The sequence below is a fragment of the Lithobates pipiens genome, unplaced genomic scaffold (genome assembly GCF_037356315.1).
Source record: "Lithobates pipiens isolate NorthernLeopardFrog02 unplaced genomic scaffold, aLitPip1_a1.2 Scaffold_18, whole genome shotgun sequence".
NCBI classification, from domain to species: domain Eukaryota; kingdom Metazoa; phylum Chordata; class Amphibia; order Anura; family Ranidae; genus Lithobates; species Lithobates pipiens.
This window is the reverse complement of record NW_027507758.1, coordinates 190,069,722-190,092,036: the sequence shown is the minus strand read 5'-3', so window position 1 is coordinate 190,092,036 and position 22,315 is coordinate 190,069,722. Positions and strand designations below refer to the sequence as shown.

Sequence of the window (22,315 nt, the reverse complement as noted above, 5' to 3'; positions counted from 1 at the left end):
TAAACATTCCTTCTCAATCGTGGCGTAATTTACCTCATGGGACTTCAACTTCCTGCTGAGGTAAATGACTGGGTCCTCTTCCCCGTTCCAGACCTGGGATAACACTGCTCCTAACCCAACGTCTGATGCATCAGTTTGTACAACAAAGTCCTTCGAGAAGTCTGGTGAGTACAACACTGGCTGGTTATAAGGCTGTTTTTAAGGACTGAAAGCCTCTGGGGACCATTTAACCATGACAGACTCTTTCCCTTTTGTCAGGTTGGTGAGGGGCACAGCCTGAGAAGCAAAATGGGGAATGAATCGTCGATAATAGCCAGCGATTCCCAGAAAGGCTCGTACCTGTTTCTTGCTGTTGGGACGTGGCCAACTCTGTATGGCCTCGACTTTATTGACTTGGGGTTTTATCACCCCCCTCCCAATAGTGTACCCAAGATATTTGGCCTCCTCCTGTCCAATGGTACACTTCTTTGGATTGGCCGTAAACCCAGCTTCCCGGATAGAGTCTAGGACTGCTTGTACTTTCGGCAAATGTGAGACCCAGTCTGTGCTATGGATAATCACATCATCCAGGTAAGCTGCAGCATATTTCTGATGGGGCCTCAGAATCGTATCCATTTTCCGCTGGAATGTTGCCGGTGTATTCTGTAACCCAAACGGCATTCTCTTATATTGGAATGCCCCATCTGGGGTTACAAACACAGTTTTCTCCTTGGCCGACACGGCCAGGGGAATTTGCCAACACCCTTTGGTGAGATCAAGAGTTGTCATATATCGGGCTGTTCCCAGCCGGTCAATCAACTCATCTATACGCGGCATGGGGTAGGTGTCAAATTTTGTAACTTTATTTAATTGTCAAAATCGTTACAAACCCGCCAGCTCCCATCAGGTTTGGGCACTAGTACGATAGGACTGGACCAGTCACTCTGGGACTCCTCTATCACACCCAATTCCAACATCCTTTGAACCTCCCCACGTATTGCCTCCCGTCGGGCCTCTGGTATTCTATAAGGTTTTAGTTTTACCCTTTCTCCTGGCGGGGTGATAATGTCATGCTCTACGCCAGATGTTTGTCCCGGAAACGCAGAGAAAATCTCTTTGTTACGAAGTACAAACTCTTTAACCTCCTGTTGTTGGGGTTTCGATAAGGTGTCTGCTATTCCAACCTCAGGAACTAAGCAATCAGGCTGTACTTGTGACAAAGTCTCTGCGACTAGGGATTCCCTATCCCTCCAGGCTTTCAGCAGATTGACGTGATAGATCTGCTCCGGCTTTCGCCTTCCTGGCTGTCTAACCCTGTAGTTCACCTCACTAATTTTTTCAATTACTTCATATGGACCTTGCCATTTGGCCAGAAATTTGCTTTCAACCGTAGGGACTAGCACCAAGACCCTATCCCCCGGGGAAAAAGTACGGGTCTTGGCTAGTGTTGTACACTCTCTGCTGTGCTAACTGCGCTTGGGTTAAATGTTCCTTTACAATTGGCATTACCTGTGCAATTCTATCTTGCATCAGGGCGACATGCTCAATCACACTCCTGTGAGGAGAACTCTCATTTTCCCAAGTTTCCTTGGCGATATCCAGCAGCCCTCTTGGGTGTCTCCCATAGAGCAACTCGAAGGGTGAGAAACCCTTAGAGGATTGGGGTACCTCCCTAATGGCAAATGGTATTAGACAGTCCCAATTCGTTCCATCTCTATCCACCACCTTCTTTAACATTTGTTTAAGGGTTTTGTTGAATCTTTCAACCAACCCATCTGTTTGGGGGTGATACACAGATGTACGCAATTGCGTCACTTTGTACAACTTGTATAATTCTTTCATAACCCGGGACATAAAGGGTGTACCTTGGTCCGTAAGCAGTTCCTTACAAATACCCACGCGGCTAAAAACAAGAGATAGCTCTTTGGCTATGGTTTTGGCCGAGGTATTTCGGAGAGGAATTGCTTCCGGATAACGGGTGGCATAGTCCAATATAACCAAAATGTACTGATGCCCCCTGGCGGACTTCATTATCGGACCTACCAAATCCATTGCGATCCTTTCAAAGGGGACCTCAATGATAGGAAGAGGTACCAGCGGGTTACGGAAATGTGGCATAGGTGCCGACTTCTGACACACAGGGCAGGAGGAACAATAATTTTCTATTTCCTTCATCACCCCAGGCCAATAGAATCTCTGCAATACCCTCTCTCTGGTTTTCTCTGTCCCCAGATGACCTCCCAGAATGTGCCCATGAGCCAATTCTAACACCAACTTCCTGTAAGGTTTGGGCACTACAAGTTGCTCAATGGTTTCTTCTGTCCTTTGAGCCACTCAATACAGCAGGTCCCTTTCCATAGTGAAGTAAGGATAAGGGCAAGTCTTATCTGGGTTCACTAACTCGCCATCTATTTTCACCACATTTTCCCGTGCCTTTATTAGGGTGGGGTCTTTTAACTGTTCTGTGGCAAAATTTTCCCTGTGAACCTCAAGATCCAAAAACTCCACAGACGGCATGTTTTCATCTGAGGATGTTGGCTCCTCCCCAGTTTCTCGAGTTTCCCCCGCCAATACCGACAAGGGAAATTCAGGAGAGTCCTCGCCACTCCCAGAGGAATTCTGGTCATCTTCCTGGTTTATAGGGGCACCAGTGGGGGGCTCAGGACAATCCCAGAGTTCCCAGAATTTTGGAAAATCCCTTTCCACAATAGCATCATGTGGTAAGTGAGACACTAACCCCACCTAATGAGAGAGGTTACCTTTGGGGGTCTCAAAAAACACTGAAGTTACAGGATACTCTCGGGTGTCCCCATGCACACAAATAACAGCCACCCTGTTCTTCCCAGAGACCTCTCTAGTAACTAATTCAGCTTTTATCAATGTTACCAGGCTACCTGAATCCAGCAACACATCAACATTTGTACCATTAATACACATTTTACATAAATGTTTCTCAGGTCCCCGAATGGCAGTGCATGCAACTGTCGCAAACAGCGACTGACATCTCTCCCTTATAAAGTCACATTGCATAGGCTCATCCACAACGGGGCAATTGGCTGCAATATGTCCCTCTTGCCGGCAGCGGTAGCAAATAATCTTTTTCGCTGTCTCTTGCAGCATGGGCTTCCTGGGCTGCTCCCGCCAGACCTTAGGTAGAACTCCCACCCTCTCACTCTCTCCACCCTCACCCCTTGGAGTCATCTTACCCGCCACTGGGGATGATCTGGTCTTAGGGTGGAAAGTCCGTGAGTCCCTGGAAGAGGTGGTCAGGTTCTCTGTAGCCAAGTACCTCTCAACCAGATCCACAAGTTTATCTGCATTTTCTGGGTCTCCATGGCTTACCCATTTTTGGATGGCAGTAGGAAGAGCTCTCAGGAAACGATCCATAACAACACGTTCCACAATGTTTGGTGCGGTCAAAGTCTCTGGCTGCAGCCACTTCCTGCTCAGGTGAATGAGATCATACATTTGAGACCTGGGGGGTTTTCCAACCTGAAAAGTCCAATTATGCACACGCTGAGCCCGAACGGCCAGGGTGACACCCAGCCGTGCCAATATTTCTGTTTTTAGCACCACATAGTCTTTTGCTTGGTCAGGCTCTAGGTCATAATAAGCTTTCTGCGATTCCCCAGTTAACAGAGGGGCCACCAGTCCAACCCATTGCTCCTTAGGCCACTTTTCCCTTTCAGCAGTCCTTTCAAATGTGGTCAAAAACACCTCCGGATCATCCTCTCCAGTCATTTTTGTCAATAAACGGCTCACACCAAAGGATGCAGTATTATTGTAACCACTTGCTTCATTGGTCTGCGGACGTTGCTGTATTAATGTCTCTATTTTCTGTTGAAAACTCTGCTCTTGCTTCTGCAACAGGTCTATAAAGCGGGCTTCAGATTGCTGCTGTGCTTGTTGCTGAGCTTCCAGACTCTGCAGGTGAGCTTTCTGCTGGGCTGCAAGGCTCTGTTGTTGAGCTGCTAGGCTCTTTTATAAAGCCGCATTTGTTTGCTGCTGATTTGCATTTTGTTAGAGCCAGCTGTCTCAGTATCTCCTCCATGCTGGCCTTTAAAAAAATTGAAAAAAAACTGCCAAAATTCTCCACCAACTGTGAGGGGTTAGCTCGGCAGCGGGTGTGTGTGACCCCCTGGATGGGTTCACAACACAAAATCAGGCACAGCAGACAGCGTTGTAGGTGCAAAAAACAAAAGATGCGGTTTATTTATGCTACATGCAGTGATACATATAACAGCCAAACAAAAATAAAACATGAAAATAAATCCTGGTCAGCTTGACCTCTAATTACACACTTAGATTCCCTGTCTAACAACTGAGTGCAGCCTTGTGCTGCACCAGTCCCTGTCTCTGTTGTAGAGGTTTGCCACACAGGCGTTAACTCACCGCACAGAACAGATATCACACTCCCCAGTCTATACAACACAAAACTGGTTCCAGGATGGAGCATCTCCCTAAGCATGCTGGGGTTTTTTGTAGAGGTCTTAATGAGCCCACTTACTTCAGCTGGGCTCATTAACTCTTCCCCTCTAATTGTAAAAGTCTGCATTAAGCCTGAATCTAGGGCACACATATTTCCCATCCTGGATACAACCAGGCGACTTTACCTGCGTGCTGCCACATAAAAAATTGATAAAAAGAGTCCATAAAGAAATACAAAAATTCTAACAAATGTTCCAGTGCTATTCAGTAGCTCAAACATCCAAACGTGGTAATGTGTGTAAAAAACTATGCCGTGTAGACACCAATGCAAACGTGCTTCACAAAATTAGAAAAGGCAATCCACCTTCAGTGCTCCACCAGTGCACCCCCCTTTTCCCCCAGCCTCTCACCTCAATATAAGACCCCTCAGGGTCAAACACACTTGTGGGGGAAAATGCAGATCTGGCTCTTTTTGGTGATTCGTATAGCTTCACATATATGCTCCAATATCACCGATCATAAGGAAAAGAAAGGGGACTCTCATGTGCAGTAACGTACATTTATTATAAAACGACATAAAATATCCACTTACATCAAATTCTGAATCTCGCGCTTGTGAACAAAAGGCACTTCCGGTCTCGGCCCCCCCAAGGACCCTTTGAAAAAGTCACGTGTCTGTGACGCAACGCGTCAGGGAGGAGCCAGGTGTCACGTTCGTTACTTCCGGTCGCGGCCGAGACCGGAAGTTCCTTTTGTTCACAAGCGCGAGATTCAGAATTTTATGTAAGTGGATATTTTATGTCGTTTTATAATAAATGTACGTTACTGCACATGAGAGTCCCCTTTTTTTTCCTTATGATCGCTGATATTGGAGCATATATGTGAAGCTATACGAATCACTAAAATGAGCCAGATCTGCATTTTCCCCCACAAGTGTGTTTGACCCTGAGGGGTCTTATATTGAGGTGAGAGGCTGGGGGAAATGGGGGGTGCACTGGTGGAGCACTGAAGGTGGATTGCCTTTTCTAATTTTGTGAAGCACGTTTGCATTGGTGTCTACACGGCATAGTTTTTTACACACATTACCACGTTTGGATGTTTGAGCTACTGAATAGCACTGGAACATTTGTTAGAATTTTTGTATTTCTTTATGGACTCTTTTTATCAATTTTTTATTTAATGTTATTAACAATATTTTTTGGAATTTTATTGTGATTTAGTCACATAGTAATTTGCGATATTTGCACATTTCATGCTATTTGTATGTATCACACTGGATATAGGTGATTTTTGCACTAATCCCTTAGTTTTAAGCCTTTTCTATAGATTTTTTGCCATTATTAGAAGGATATTTCCTTACATTATAAGTTGAGTTTATAGATTTATTTTATGTTCAGGACAATATATTTTTTTGTAAACAGTTGATGTGGTTTAGTGCGTGGACTATTTTTGTTTCTTGAACTGACCTGTGTCTAATATATACCTACTTTCAACTCTAGGGGTTAAACTTTTTTTTACCCATAATGAGTTGTTGGTATTACAATATTTGTTCGACCTTTAGTAGTGGTGAGTGATTGGATTAGGGGTCAGATGGACCATAAAGACACCCAGGGCGTTCCTTTAGCTGGTGTTTTACTAAGCTCCAGCAGAAGACGCCAATTAGTCAATGCATTATGCGCATATTCACTTATTGTTCTAAGAATGTGTGAATTTTCCATCTCACACCTGGTGATTATTATGGCGTCTTTTGCTAGCCAGTTTTGTTGCCTATTTTTATTCTGAAACTTTGTTTAGATGAGTTTCTGGTGTCCTATGGATGCCGCTAGGTCACTTCCAGTTTGGCGTATAGCATCAAAACATAATTTCCAACGTGACAGTGCTGTATGCATGACGTGTATTGTGTCCTCTCCTCGTTTTTGGCGCCAATTGTTTGGCATCAAACGAGGTGGAGAGGGATAAAATCCACTTGAGAGAGGATACTCAATGTCAGCAGGTAATTTATTTTGATATACTGACAGGCAATTCAATCTTTGAAACCTTCAGCTAGCTATTAACCTTTATTTCATTTTTCTTTAATTCTAGAAGGGAATCCTGGGGGTGTTATTTATACTTTCAGGTCCCCCCCTTTTGTGAATATTCCGATTTTTTGGATCTAATATATTCAGGTAATCAATTGCAATGGGGATTCTTGACTGTTTATATCATTTTGGTTGGTTTCAGGCTAAATTTTTGATATTTTATTTTTAAAGGGTACCCCGACAATATCTATAGAGGTTTTCATTGAAACCTTCTTTTCTACTCTTTGTACTATCCTGGAAATTGCTAGCCACCTTTTTATTTGATAAATTGAGGTAGGCATCCTTTTTGAATAGTAACATGGTTGTTTATATATTTCTTTATTTAGTGATGAATTTATAGCCATTTTATTGTCTTTAGCTGGACCTCCGGTGTTGTCTCCTAAATTGATTTAGTTCTCTCTATGGTACCATCAAATTGATCCACTTGTATCCATTCACTTCTGGATTTTTCACTTTCCATTGAATACACAGGTCAGGTTCGGAAGCCAATTTTTGTCTATACAGTATTCTACGCAACTGTAATTTGTCAGATGTATTTCATATTGTGTTTTTCAAAGTGTTTGATTTTTGTCTTTTTTTCATTATAGTGATTATATGCATAACGCCTGATATCAATAGTTCTCCTGAAGAAGCCTTAGTTTGTATGGTGAAACATGTAGAGCAGTGATCTTTTTAGCTATCTGTAAGGAGGTAATTCTTGACCACATGTGTAAGGACCATTCTTCCCACTGATCATCACACTAATGTATCATGAGTTGCAGATTTCAAATTTTTAGCAGGGGTTCCCCGAGACTGGAGAACTATTTCAATGGTTCCTCCGTGTTGAAAAGGTTGAGAAAGGCTGATGTAGAGACTAATCAGCTTTGCAAATATATTTGTGTATTCTGTGATTTATTATTTGGAATATTTATTCTATGTATTTATATTTTTTAATCTATTAAAAATTTATATTTTATCTACATTTTGATTTGTTCTTGCTCTTTAAAAGTCCCATTAAAACTTCTTAAATATTCCATTTATAAAGGGATGTGACGCTATAAATTGTTTCAATATCTCAGCTCTTATATCTTTTCTACTACAATTTAATAAAGAATTACTATTTTTAAATAAATTATTGTTACTTGCCTTGAATACCATCTTGCTGCTAAAAAAAACCCTTGAAGGATTTTCCATTCAATTAAACAAATTGGGGTGTGCAGCCCTAACAACTCGTATATATGTGTTATCTATTATGTATTGGGATTTTTTTCTTTTTCTCCACTTTTGCAATATACAATGTAACCGTCTCATTGTTTATTAACCTTACCTGTTTCTTTGCTAATATAATAAAACCTTTTGTAAAAAAAAAAAAAAAGAGACAGGTACACTGCTGATGGCGGCTGTGCGACAGGTACACTGCTGATGGATGGCACTGATGGCAGCTCTGTGACAGGTACACTGATTAGGCTGCACTGATGGCTGCTGTGACAGGTACACTTTATTTTTGGGCAATCAGGTGTTGCGTACAGTGTGTAAAGGATTAAATAGGGTAATTCACTTTTGCCAGACTCTTCTTTTCACACAGAATCTGGGTGTGAGAAGCCTGTAACAATGAATTACCAGTCTTTGTTTACATCAGTGATCTGCTGTTATTGTGCATAGCGATCATATGGTAAAAAGCCGATGTCATTGGTTCTTACTTTGTAAAAAAAAAAAAAAAATAAAGTAATTGGTTCCTTACCCTGATTGGTGATGCGCTGTGTCCGAGGGAACCGCACACATGCACGTCAAGTCTGGGAGGACATTATAGGGTGTCCACAAAGAACAGGCGATGTCCTGACCAGCCATCATTTCACTATAGGCCAGGTGGGAACCGGTTAACCACTTGCCAACCAACCGCCACAGTTTTACTGTAGCAGAATGGGACGGCAGGGTTAAACGACGTTACCGTACGTCGCCTCACCTTGTGACCGCTAGGGACACGCTCCCCGGAGCTGATGCGAATGACCGGTGGGGTCCAGCGTTCGCTTGTGACACACCGAGAATTGGGATCTGTGTTTGTAAATACACAGATCCCGGTTCTCTGAGGGGAGAAGAGACAGATCATGAAAGTATGAACAGCGATCTGTCATCTCCCCTAGACAGTCCCATCCCCCTTTCAGTTAGAACACACACTAGGGAACACAGTTAACCCCTTGATCACTGTTGAAAGCCTTAACACAACTTCACCCACTTTTCACGGTTTACATACACCTTAATATTTTAAGAAAATAATTGAAAAATAACCTTTACTATCACTTTAACCTCTTGACATCTGTGTTATAGCCGAATGACGGCCACAGCGCGGACCTGAATTCTCGGGAGGCTGTCATATGACGGCCTCCCCTGTGCACGCTACCTGCGCACTATGATCACAGAGTCAATGAGGCCCGGGTGATCACCGATCCGAGTAAGGGGCCAGTCCCGGCACCTTACCATGTGATCAGCTGACAGCAAATGACAGCTGATCACATGATCAAAACAAAAGCTTGTGATCTTTTTTTTTCTCCTCACTCTTCGGTCCCGAAGAGGAAGAGGCAATTATTCCTCATTTATGCCACCTATCAATGCCCACCAGTGGTGCCACTCAGTGTAACTGATCAGTGTCCATCACTGCCACCTATTGGTGCCCATCAGTGCCGTATCATCAGCGTACATCAATGATGGACAAAAATGAACTGTTTTAAAATTTTATAGCAAAATAAAAAAAATAAAAAAATCGCAGAGGTCATCAAATACCACCAAAAGAAAGCTCTATTTGTGGGGAAAAAAAATTATAAAAATGTAATTTTGGTACAGTGTTGTATGCCTGTGCAATTGTCATTCAAAGTGCATCAGCGCTGAAAGCTGAAAATTGGTCTGGATAAGAGGGGGGTTTAAGTGCCCAGCAGCTTCCCTTCATTACATCCACTAAAGTTCCATTATTTCTTCTCAGCAGTTTCATAGTGTACAATGAGCCCCCAAGTCTTTGTCTGCACATAACACCGTCCTATGGGGCTGTGTGTACGGGCTGTGCTCACTGCTGATAACATTCAGTCGCTGAAGAGAAAACACGAGCACAGGCCGTTGTCCAGGCCGCCTCCACACGCCCCTCAGATCCTGAAGAAACACGATCTCTGTGGTAACAGTTCAGCCAACCGGCGGCCGCAGCCTGACACGGGGCGTGTCCCCCCCCCCCTTGATGCGAAGCATGGGACATGCGCCCTCTTCCACGACAATCCCGAAGAAGGTGCAAGAGCGGGCCTTGGGCGCGTCGGCGCTCCGCCCACCCGCCTGTGCCCGCCCCTTGCCACTCCTCCACCCGGCTCCCCTCTGGATAAGCGTAGTGTGTAGTGTCACATCAGACAGAGTGGGACAAAAGCTGCCGAGATGTCGTCGTCTTCTTCATCATCATCGTCCGAGCAATACGAAGAAGGCGAGTATGAGCGCAAAGCCAAGAGGCTGAAGAGCGGCCAGGAGGACGGCGAGATAGACTGTACATCGGAGGAACAGGAGGGGGAGATGGCCACAGTACCTGGAGACTCGGCCAGCTATGGGGTAATGCTGTACACTGATCTACTGCGCATACATCCTCCGCTGGGGGATCAAATCCCACTGTCCCCATAGACTGACTGGGGGGACTACGAGACACATCTGTGATCAGATCTATTGGTGGCCATACACGTAGTGCTCTGATCCCTACATGTATGGCCACCAATGATTTGATCAGATCATTTATGTGTATGGCCATCCACGATTTGATCTGATCCCTTCATGTATGGCCATCAACGATTTGATCTGATCCCTACACGTATGGCCATCAACGATTTGATCTGATCCCTACACGTATGGCCATCAACGATTTGATCTGATCCCTACACGTATGGCCATCAACGATTTGATCTGATCCCTACACGTATGGCCATCAACGATTTGATCTGATCCCTACACGTATGGCCATCAACGATTTGATCTGATCCCTACACGTATGGCCATCAACGATTTGATCTGATCCCTACACGTATGGCCATCAACGATTTGATCTGATCCCTACACGTATGGCCATCAACGATTTGATCTGATCCCTACACGTATGGCCATCAACGATTTGATCTGATCCTTACACGTATGGCCATCAACGATTTGATCTGATCCCTACACGTATGGCCATCAACGATTTGATCTGATCCCTACACGTATGGCCATCAACGATTTGATCTGATCCCTACACGTATGGCCATCAACGATTTGATCTGATCCCTACACGTATGGCCATCAACGATTTGATCTGATCCCTACACATATGGCCATCAACGATTTGATCTGATCCCTACATGTATGGCCATCAACGATTTGATCTGATCCCTACACATATGGCCATCAACGATTTGATCTGATCCCTACATGTATGGCCATCAACGATTTGATCTGATCCCTACACGTATGCCCATCAACGATTTGATCTGATCCCTACACGTATGGCCATCAACCATTTGATCTGATCCCTACACGTATGCCCATCAACGATTTGATATGATCCCTACATGTATGGCCATCAACGATTTGATCTGATCACTTATGTGTATGGCCATCAACGATTTGATCTGATCCCTACATGTATAGCCATCAATGATTTGATCAGATCACTACGTGTATGGCCACCAATTATTTCATCTGATCAAATCGTTGGTGGCCATACACACTTTGATAAATTGCTGAGTTCCCCTCTGAATGATCTCTTACAATAATTGATCTATAGTCTTCCACCCATTTGATTAATATGCCACACAAGGAAATGGATATTGATATATAGCTAAAATACAATCAGAATGTATGTTTATAAATGATCGATCTCATCTCTGTTCCCACCATGTCATCTCATATTCCGATTGATCCAATTATGATTGTATTCATGAATGAAGTATCTGATTCCTGCTGATCAGTGTAGACAACTGATAATATTGCACCCTGGGTGATCACGTTTGAATCTATTCGAGATTGACTGAAAATCAATCCAGAAGGGAAGTTTTGTCTATTTGGTCATCGTTTTGATCGATTCACACATTGATTAAATAAAAAAGAAACGTATATGGCCACCGTATACATTGTGAAAGAGGGGGAGTGCGGTAATGCTGCTGCACTGCTTTTCTGCCGTTCATCCCTCCTGTATTTCGCCAAATTTGTGAATCATTTCCGATTTACTTTTTGTTCAAACATCGGCTTGTGCGCCAAATTCACTTCATTCTAAAACGCTCCATTCTACCTTGTGGCGCAATGCCTGGGCCAAATTCAAAATAAAATACCAACATTTGTAATCTTACGGAAGTGGAGTGAGCAAAGCTAACTCTTTTGGTGTACAGAAACGGGCTCTGGTGAAAATGTCGCACTTCTAAAAGTAGCACAACGTGCCCCAAATTCAAGTACGGGGTTTGGACCGGTACATTAATTTGACACACACCGTGTTACTTTTAGAACGCACACGAGACACTTTTACAGGATCTGCCTGCGCCAGTCTTTATGATTTCCAGGGACTGTGTCATCAGTTGATTTTGGAGGAAATCCAATCGATTTTAAACTGATTCTGATAGGTCTGGATGGAAAATGATGGGAAAGTAGATCATTTGATTTGATCAATTAGTGTATGACGTATTTAACTATTGTTTAGATTTTCTGAACATATTTCCAATCAGACAGCAAATCTATCAACAACACAATTGTATATTAGATTGTTCTGTGTACATTATTATTATTATTAATATTATACAGGATTTATATAGCCTCAACAGTTTATGCAGCACTTCACAACATGAGAGCAGACAGTACAATTCAATATAGGAGGAATTGAAGGGCCCTGCTTACATGTCTTTGTGTGTCTGTGGAAGGGCAGATCTAAGACCACTTGTACAAAAAAAAATTAAAAATGCCCCATTTGTAGTTGCACCCCCCCCCCCCCCCTCCTTTTTTTTTTTTTTTTTTTAACCCAGGTGCATTACATAGAGCTGTGTAAAGATCTGTAATACAGAGATTCATTCACAGGTGTTAAAGAAAACTAATTGGAAAATGTTAAGTTTTAGTGCAGGGATATGCAATTAGAGGACCTCCAGCTGTTGCAAAACTACAAGTCCCATCATGCCTCTGCCTCTGGGTGTCAAGCTTGTGGCTGTCAGAGTCTTGCTATGCCTCATGGGACTTGTAGTTCTGCAACAGCTGGAGGTCCGCTAATTGCATATCCCTGCTTTAGTGCATGGGCCTTCAAACTACGGCCCTCCAGTTGTGCAGGAACTACAATTCCCATCATGCCTAGTCATGTCTGTGAATGTCAGAGTATTACAATACCTCATGGGATGTGTCATTTCGCAACAGCTGGAGGACCGTAGTTTGAGGATCCCTGCGTATCCATGTAAATTGATACACTGGCTACATGAATGAGAACATTACACGTGTATACCAGAGGTCTTTATGGAACATAATTTGCGTCTTTTATTTGGGATCTTTCTGCCAGCAAGATCCAGCATCTAAACTTCAGTAAATGATTACATGCGTGTGTAAGGGCCGGTTCACACCAGAAATTGCACAGGAACACAAGCTTTCCTGAGCAGTTTATGTGCGATTTGAGTGCAGTGCGTTTTTTTTTATTATTATTATTATTATTATTATTATACAGTATTTATATAGTGCCAACAGTTTACGCAGCACTTTACAACTTGAGGGTAGACAGTACAAATATACAATACACTTTAGTACAGTAGAAATCAGAGGGCCCTGCTCTTTAGAGCTTACAATCTAAGATGAAAGGTCAAGAGATACATGAGGTGATAACTGTGGGAGATATGCTGATGGAGAAAATAAATGTACAGTTGTTAGGTGTAGGCCAGATAGGCTTCTCTGAAGAGATGAGTTTCCAGGGATCGTATGAAAGTGGACAAAGTAGGAGAAAGTCAGACAGATTGGGGTAGAGCATTCCAGAGTATGGGAGAGGCTCTGTAGAAGTCCTGGAGGCAAGCATGGAATGAGGGAGCTTGAGAGCAGAAGGTCTTGGGAGGAGTGAAGAGAACGATTAGGTTGGTATTTTGAGGTTAGTGATGTAGCTGGGGGTCAAGTTGTGGATGGCTTTGTGAGTTATTGTTAGTATCTTGAGTTTAATTTGTTGGTTGAGTGGCAGCCAACCAACCGATTGGCAGAGGGGTATAGCAGACGCTGAGAGGTTTGTTGGGTGGCTGGCAGCAGCGTTCATGATGGACTGAAGTGGGGATAGCCTATTTAGAGGTAAGACAGTGAGGAGGGAATTGCAGTAGTCAAGGGGAGAGCTGACCAGGGAGTGGATTCGAAGTTTTGTGGTGACATTGGTTAGGAAGGGGCATATCTTGAAGGTGTTGAGACATATTTTGGATAGTGATTGGATGTGGGGCCCAAAGGTTAGTTCGGGGGCCAGGATTTTAGTTTTCAGCCCTTTCATTTGAATGGGCTGAAATCGCACCAAAAGTAGGGCATTCACTACCTTTTACAAACGCATTGCAACTGGTCCACACAAGGTACTGTGCAATCTGGTGTAGGCAAAAGCAGTGCGTTTGTTATCTGCATTTGGGGTGTAGTTAACTTTACACTGACACCCGCTGTAGATTGCAGACACAGCATGATTTGAAAACGATGCAGAAAAGGTGCACAGAATGCATTCTAGTATGAATCGGCTCTAATGCCTTGTACACACGGACGGACATTCTGACCTCAAAATCAGTTTTTTTTCCGACGGATTTTGTTCCGAAACTCGTGTTGCATACACACGGTCGGACAAAGTTGTTGGAAAATCCAATCGTTCAGTGGTGACATTCATTGCGTACGACGGGACTACATAAAGGCTAGGAGCCAATAGCTTTGGTCTCGTAATTTGATCTGAGCATGCGTGGCACTTTGTCCGTCGGAAAATTTTAGATCCTGTTCTCAAATTTTTTCCGATGGAAAAAGTCAGAGCCCACACACAATCGCATTTTCCGACAATATAATTAGATCGGACCTTTTCTGTCGGAATTTCCGACCGTGTGTACTGGGCATAGGTCTTTATACCTTTTATGACTATGACTGATCTACCTTGTTATGATTGGACTGTTTGTATATAGGTAGTGTACAAAGCAAAATTTCCCAGCTTGGATGACTGACATGCCACTGATAGGCACTGATAGGCACTGGTCTGGTGCAGTCATTTCTGGGATTCCTATTATAAGGACTGTGAGTTTGTTCAGGTTATTTTACAATTTATTTGCCCATACTGTGTATTAAAACTTCTCAAAAATAGATGTGCGTTTTATATGCTTGTTTCATTTTGTTGACATCCGTTTCACTGGGAGGGTCAAAATACTAGGGCCCCATTCACACCTTTATCTAGGGCACAATCTTGTATGTGCTTGCCAGGTGAAGGGATTTCCTAAGGGCATGATGGGCCGAGAAAAATAATGCAGGCTGTTCAAAAGAATCGGCTGAATGCACACCAGCTATTTCCAAATGCCGTGTTTAGTTGTTCATAAAAGCAATAGGGGAAATTAACAAAGACCTCTGTTTTGTGCTATGAAAAAAAAAAATTATATATATTTTATGGTGGGGGAACATGTATAAAAAAGATGAATAGCACAATTGGCTGCAAATCAGACCTCCTCTCACATCACAGGCAATACAGGCAATACAGCCTTTTTTTGTTTATTTACAGCCTGTGTCTGCAATCCTGGGCAGCCAACTGAGGCCTGTGATGGAATTACCACCAGAGATGATAGAATTTCCCTCCAAACTGACACAATTACAGAGTAGTCAGGGGCAGATTTTATTGTTGCGTTACAGGCTGAGAGTGCAGTTTGAAAATCAAGTTGCCTTGTTATAATGAATATATATTAGTATCTGTCTCATAGCTCCTGTTTAGCTTTGCCTTGCTGTGTAATAGAATTGATACGCGTCCCCCATTGCTTGCTTTATTGGGTATTTGAATTTGATATATGTACACAATGAAGGCCTGTTCAAACTGTGTGCAGTAACACACATTTTTCACACTGGATAAATGCAGGTAGCTACAATGACACATCGAAAAAAACTTGTTCGCACTAAAAGTTTATATGAATTCAGGAGATAGGTATTAAAATGTATCATGTTTGCATTTTATGTAAATGTACATAATCGCAAAATACACCTTTTAAAATCACATTAAGCAAAACAATAACACTATGGTGTGCATAAAAAACACTGTGGCCTGCAGCCACATGCATAAAAATGCATGTGACTGCAGGCCAATGCAGATGCATTTTTACAGTGTTTTTATGCACATCATAGTGTGATTTCCCCCCCCCCCCCCCGAGTATACATTTTTAAATCAAATAGTATTATGTTGTAATTTCAAAATTGTACTCCTTCGTGTATATTGGTCTACACACCTTCTATTGGTTCATTGTATTAAAGCGGTTGTATATCACTGGAAGTTTTTTATTTCTATTTATTTTTTCTTCTTCCTGCAAGGTAAAGGGATTATGTGAAGCTTTTCCTTTTAAAACAAGTTGTAGAGAAAGACCCTGAAGATAGGGACAATTTTCCCCCCGGTACATAGGGACTTTGAAGGCGAACAAAGGACTTTTTATAAAATCATATTATTTTTTAGAAAAAAATACTTAAAAAAGCATGTATAAAAACATACTAATAATATATACAAAACATTTGTGCAAGACAAAACAAATTACATATAATATAATATATTTTCTACAAGTTCAAACATGAGTACACATTCCTCCATATGCCTGACATGTTTCAGGACAGATGTCCCTTCTTCAGAGGTGTTTTTAGGAGAGAAAATTTGTATCTTCAGTATTGAAATTATTATCGGAAAGTATAGTTCCTATATAAAAAGTCCTTTGTTCGCCTTCAAAGTCCCTATGTACCAAGGGGTACAATTGTTCCTATCTTCAGGGTCTTTCTCTATAATATATTTGAGATGATGGCAACATGTTTTTGAGAATTTGTCTTTTCTCTCTTTTTGTGGTTCACCACTATATACATACCTTTTAAAACGAAGCTGTTCCAGTGCTGCAGCCGCTTCCATTTTCACCCATCTTGCTTCCGGGTTTCGTGTACTCCAGCCCTGCGACTGGCCGGAGCCACGATGACCTCACTGCCGCACATGAGCGCGGGGAGCCACCGTTCACGCCACAGGGCTCAGAAAGGAATGGCCCTTTCAGAGCGCATGCGCCAGTGATGTCACTGGCTACATGTAATGTAAATATCTTCTATCTTTAGGAGATATTTACACTACCTATAGGTAAACATTTATTATAGGCTTACCTATAGGTAAATGTCCACAGAGGAAATTTACTTTAGGCCTCGTGCACACTGGATGTTTTTACAGCTGCTTTTGGTTTCAGATGTATTTTTTTTCTACAGTCAAACTCCCCATCATGTTATCCTATGTGTCCATGCACACATAGGCTGTTATCAACTGTTTTTGGTTGAAAAAAAAAAAAAATTGGTTTCTGAGAGGAGTTTTTCAGCTGTAAACGTCAAAAACGTGTCTCACCAGTGTTTTTCAATACTTTTGATCCATTAAAAAAAAAAAACACTAACAAACGCTATTGCAAAAATGTTGGAAAAACTCACTGCAAAGCTTCTGGCATTTTTATAACGTTATTTTAATGCCCAGTGTGCATGAGGCCTTAAAGGTAGCTAATAGCTTAATACATATGACCAGCCTAAGGCCCCTTGCACAAAGGGCTGTATAGCTGCTGTGCACCCTTCCCAGTGTTTTAGTGCACCCACCCCTGTTGCCTGCAGCCTGTCAAAGACTATACCAGGTAGCCCCTGAATGCTGCATTTTCTTAGGCGCCTACACGTTCAAAGAGACAAATGCCTGGAATACAGAAGACCTAAAACGAATGCCCTGTACACGGTCGGACTTTCTGACGGAAAATGTGCGGTCGGATTGTGTTGTCGGAAAATCTGTTCGTGTGTGGGCTCCATTTGACTTTTTCCGTCGGAATTTCCGACACACAAAGTTTGAGAGCAGATCTAAAATTTTCCAACAACAAAATCCGATCATTTAAATTCCGAGACAATTGTAGACAATTGTGTAGACAATTCCGACGGACAAAGTGCCACGCATGCTCAGAATAAATTACGAGACAAAAGCTATTGGCTACTGACCTCTTTATAGTCCAGTCGTACGTGTTGTATGTCACTGCGTTCTGAACAATTGTTTTTTCCGACAACTTTGTGCGACCGTGTGTATGCAAGACAAGTTTGGGCCAAAATCCGTTGGATAAAATCCGACGGATTTCGTCATCGGAATGTCCGTCCGTGTGTACAGGGCATAAGATGTCAGGAGCAATGCACAGCAGCTAGATGGGCCCGGCTATAAGGAAACCAATATTTTTGCAGTTTTCACCAGATTTTGCATTCTAAGCTAATCAAAGGGGTCAACAATATTTTCTACCTTTCCTTCCATATGAAATTTAAAGCTGATCTCTAGGAATAATCTATTTTTAAAATTTACATTGGGCCAGCTTGGTTGGTTGTAATTATTGATCCAGAGTGCTGCAAGAGAATCTCAAAATCATCGTAGTAGTCTGTGCCACATATGGGAAGTTCTGGAGCATCTTCCCCTATGTTACAGTGAACGCAGGAAATCGCTCGCTTGGCTTTTTTCTGCCGAATACTAGATGTACTCTGATTTGAATAGGGCATAGGACTTCACAATAACCCCCCTTGTCCAATCAGAGAATGCCTCCTATTCATTAAACATTTTTTTTGTCGGAATGTTGCATGTGCAGAGCAAACAACTCCTTGTGTTCAGTGTTACGGCGGGGAAGATTTTCCGGCACTGCCAAGTCAAAAAAGCACTTCCTGTATGTGGCACAGAATACTATGGTTATTATGAGACTCCCTGCAGTTCCCAGATGTGACATATTGATAATTAAAGGTAACCAAGCAGGCCCGATGTAAATGGTAAAACTAGATCATTCCTGCACTTTCCATAAACTGCTAATGGTTGGTTGCCTTGATCCATTTAATTTATGTAATTCACAGCAGATTGCAGTTGGCAAAAAACTGCAGTGGGTATAGCTAGCATAGATGTTTTAATCCGTTTGTAATTATAACTACTCTGTTGCCAAAAAAAATATGACATCTTGAAAAAGAAGAGTAATAATACCAGCCCTGCTGCCAGTGTCTCCAGTATTCCCTCACTTGCATAGCTAAACTAGACAAAAAAACTTTCAGTATCCAACAATTTCAGAAATGTCAGATTTCTGTATCTTCCAATGTGTGCTGGAAATTCACCCTCTGGAGTTTTTTTTTTTTTAGCAGAGGCTCTTTCACTTGCCTTTTTATAAGCATAACCCCTTCATGACTAAACCCATTTCTGACATTTGATGTTTACAAGCTAAAATCCGTATTTTTTGCTAGAAAATTACTTAGATCCCCCATATATATATATATATATATATATATATAATGGGATAAACTGTAATAGAGGGGAGTGCTAGGGGTACCATATCCTAATAACATGAGTACTATATCAGAAAGGAACGAATTAAATTTTTTAGGTTGCCAAGACCCAAACCTAGATAAAAAAAAAAAATAGCCAATTTTATTACAATGATCAAAAGGTTAAAAACAAGGTAAAAATTGTATACAAAATTAGCTATTTTACATTACCTCCCTCAATGAAATATCCACAGATACAGAAACTCCTAAAATTCCAAATTTTACTTGGGGTGTCTTCAACGTGGGTAGAACATCTTAATGCATTTTATGTGGGAGACCTCGCTTCTTCAGGAGGTGTAGGGGATTGCTAATAATCACTGAATCACTGGGATTTACATGAAAAAGGACTTTGAAGTGCAGTCGCTCTAAATCTAAGGGGTAGTTCTGAAATGAGGGGAAGCTCTGCTGATTTTATCATCCAATCATGTGCAAGCTTAAATGCTGTTTTTTATTTTCCTTGCATGTCCCCCTCGGATCTACAGTGACTTTACTTCCAAGTGCACTTGCAGTGCAAAGTGGATTTTCCTTTAGTTAATAACCCCCATTGTGTTTGTTGCTGTATCCCTAAATAAAATTCTAAGGCCTGGTTCACACCAATGCTTCTTTATTTATTTATTTATTTATTTTGTGTGCTTTTTGAAGAAACGCACTACCATTTAACATGGTTTCCTATTGGACCTGTTCACACAGTGCTTTTTTGGTTCCATAGACTTCAATGGAAAAGCTGCAGAAAAGCATGTAGTGCATTTTTGCCACGATTTTGCTATGATTTGCATTTTTTGCCCCAAAAAAATAAATATGCTAATCATGCCAAAAACGCACTACATGACAGCTTCTCCATTGAAATCTTTGGAACCAAAAAAAGCACAGTAAAGTAAATCCCTGGCCCTTTCCAAAAATGCAGTTGCTGAAAAAAACATAGATGTGAACGTGTCCCATAGGAAACCATGTTAAATAGAATATAGTGCGTTACTGTAAAAAGCACCAAAAACCGCATAGGTGTGAATCTGCCCCTAACATCAGCTTTATGCCTATGTACCATACTGCTATAGAAATAAACACGATGGGAGAATTCATTTGCTTTCATGAAGAACCTGTAGCATTTTCAGTTTTTTTTAAAACAAACATATAAGTGACCAGTTTGATGTCTAAAATCACAGTACATGTTAGGTTCAAAGAATAGGGATGCCATATATGGTTGCGTGTGTAAAAACACATGGTAACAGAGTAGCATACATTTTGGAATGGCACACATTTTTAAAACAAATTTCATGCACTTCTTTTGTGTGAAATGGTGTTTTTTTTTCTTTTTCTTCCGGTTGTATGTGAGGCATGCAAATGAATGCACTGCCCTAATCATGTTGTGCAAAATCATGCATGCACTGTTGCGCCTACATATATGTGACCAGATCCATAAAGAGAACCTGAACTCTGCAAGCAGAAAAGTCCAGCAGAGGCAAAAGACTTGTCATCAGTATTACCATTATCAGCTGATGCCCCCCCCCCCCCCAATTACTGACTTCTCATACCTTGTTCTCTGTATGGGGGTGACCTCCTCATGTCAGAGCCTTCAGCACTTCTACACTGAGAACCAAGCGATCAATCGCAGATGGCAAAGAGCTGGCGCCTATCAATCAGCAGCTCTCCTCTCTGCTCCTCCATGCTCACTGGAGCATTGAGCTGTGGAGGGGCGGGGAGCGTCCATCTCAGGCTCTCAGTGGCTCTCTGAGAGGCTGAGCCGGGTGTCAGTCCAGGCACCTGGTGGATCCAGACTCCCATTGTCAGGATGACGTGGTGCCTGGACTGACATTGGTGACGTCAGCAGAGAATGGAATTCAGTCTACTCTCTGCTGAAAACCTGTCACAGGAGTGCAAAACAAATTGAACTCCTGTGATCCATAGAAGTACAGCCAAACAAGCTTTGGCTGGACTTCTTCTTTTAATGCATAGCATGCATTCAGACAAAAAACCTTCTGACTTTACAACTCCATTAAGCTGGCAATACTCTGATCAAAATGTGGAAAATCAGTTTGTGGCTTTCCTCGCTCAACGTGAAAAATACTGATGGGGGATTCCAACATCCACTTTGTGCAAAAAGACGAATCTGGTTTTATTTCCACACAGCCCACTAGCTGAACAGAAAAAATAACCATGTATGGCCAGTTTTAGATCTCGCACTACAGAGTCTAGGGACCCTTCTATTCCAGGAATTACACAGATGGAGGGAAAAAAAATTAAAAAAATAATAGTATAATTATATATTATATTATTATTATTATTTTTATTTTTTTACTACTTGGGCAAAATAAACATTTCTAAATGTTCCATGTAACATGGTAAATCTTCACCACTTTAACGTTTTAAAAACCTTCTTTGTACAATTTGTAATTATCCCTACATTTTGGTGCTCGTGTTCCTGTACGATTTTTAAATGCAGTACGTTTTCAGCCCATTCATTTGAATTCGCTGAAATCCCACTGCGTTGCACCAAAATGAGTGCACTACACTACTTTTTTAAAAGAGCTTTTTAAAATCTTTGGTACCATGCGATCTCGTGCAAACAAATGCAGTGCATTTGCCATCTGCGTTTGGGGTGTCGTTCATGTTACACTGACACCCACTGCAGATCGCAGACACATTGCATTTTGAACATGGTATGGGGAAACACTCATAGAATGCAGGTTTCCAACACTGCGCTCCAGACCCGCCACTTACAGGGACTTCAGAGAGCTTTCTCAACATGTCAATAAAACTAAGGAAAAGAGGCCCCAGGGATAGTACGGGTAAGGGTTTTAGTGAGTATCAATGAAGTAAAGAAGTATAGAAAATGTAAGAAAAATAACAAATTTTTTTTCAAAAAAATATATAAAAATATTAATAAATAATAAAACAGTACATAAGACAATACAGTACAGCTAAATCTCCCGTAAGGCTGGATTCACACCTATGCAGTTTTAGTGCTGTTTGTATTTTGCAGATTTGCACTACAGTCCGTTCAACATGTTTTCTTATGGAACATGTTCGGAAGGGCAAATATGCAAAAAGCACAAAAAATGCATAGGTAAGAATCCAGCCTAAAGCAGGTCAGAGAGACTCTCTATAGCAAGAGCACCACCAACAAGACAGGATAACCTAACGTGTTTCGGAAAAATCGTTACAATTCCTTCTTCAGATATATGCTGTAATGTCTAGCATAAAGATAAATAAGTACAAATTAGAAATGGAATATATGAAAATCATGCATCGAAACATTAGAACACAAAATATATACACATGGCGACAGATTTGAAGCTAAAAGCTAAGGCACTTACTAGAAATATTTGATTACA

The 22,315-nt window shown here is 41.7% G+C and overlaps 1 protein-coding gene across 1 annotated transcript in view; it reads left to right on the top strand.

Annotated features, from left to right (window-relative positions):
• Nucleotides 1-9,745: 9,745 nt before the first annotated feature.
• HNRNPLL (heterogeneous nuclear ribonucleoprotein L like) overlaps nt 9,746-22,315 on the top strand; it is a 98,277-nt gene continuing 85,707 nt past the window's right edge. The window contains exon 1 of the mRNA XM_077486463.1: nt 9,746-10,040. Coding sequence (XP_077342589.1) covers nt 9,873-10,040 — 168 coding nt within the window. The 5' untranslated portion in view covers nt 9,746-9,872. The remainder of the gene's footprint in view (nt 10,041-22,315) is intronic.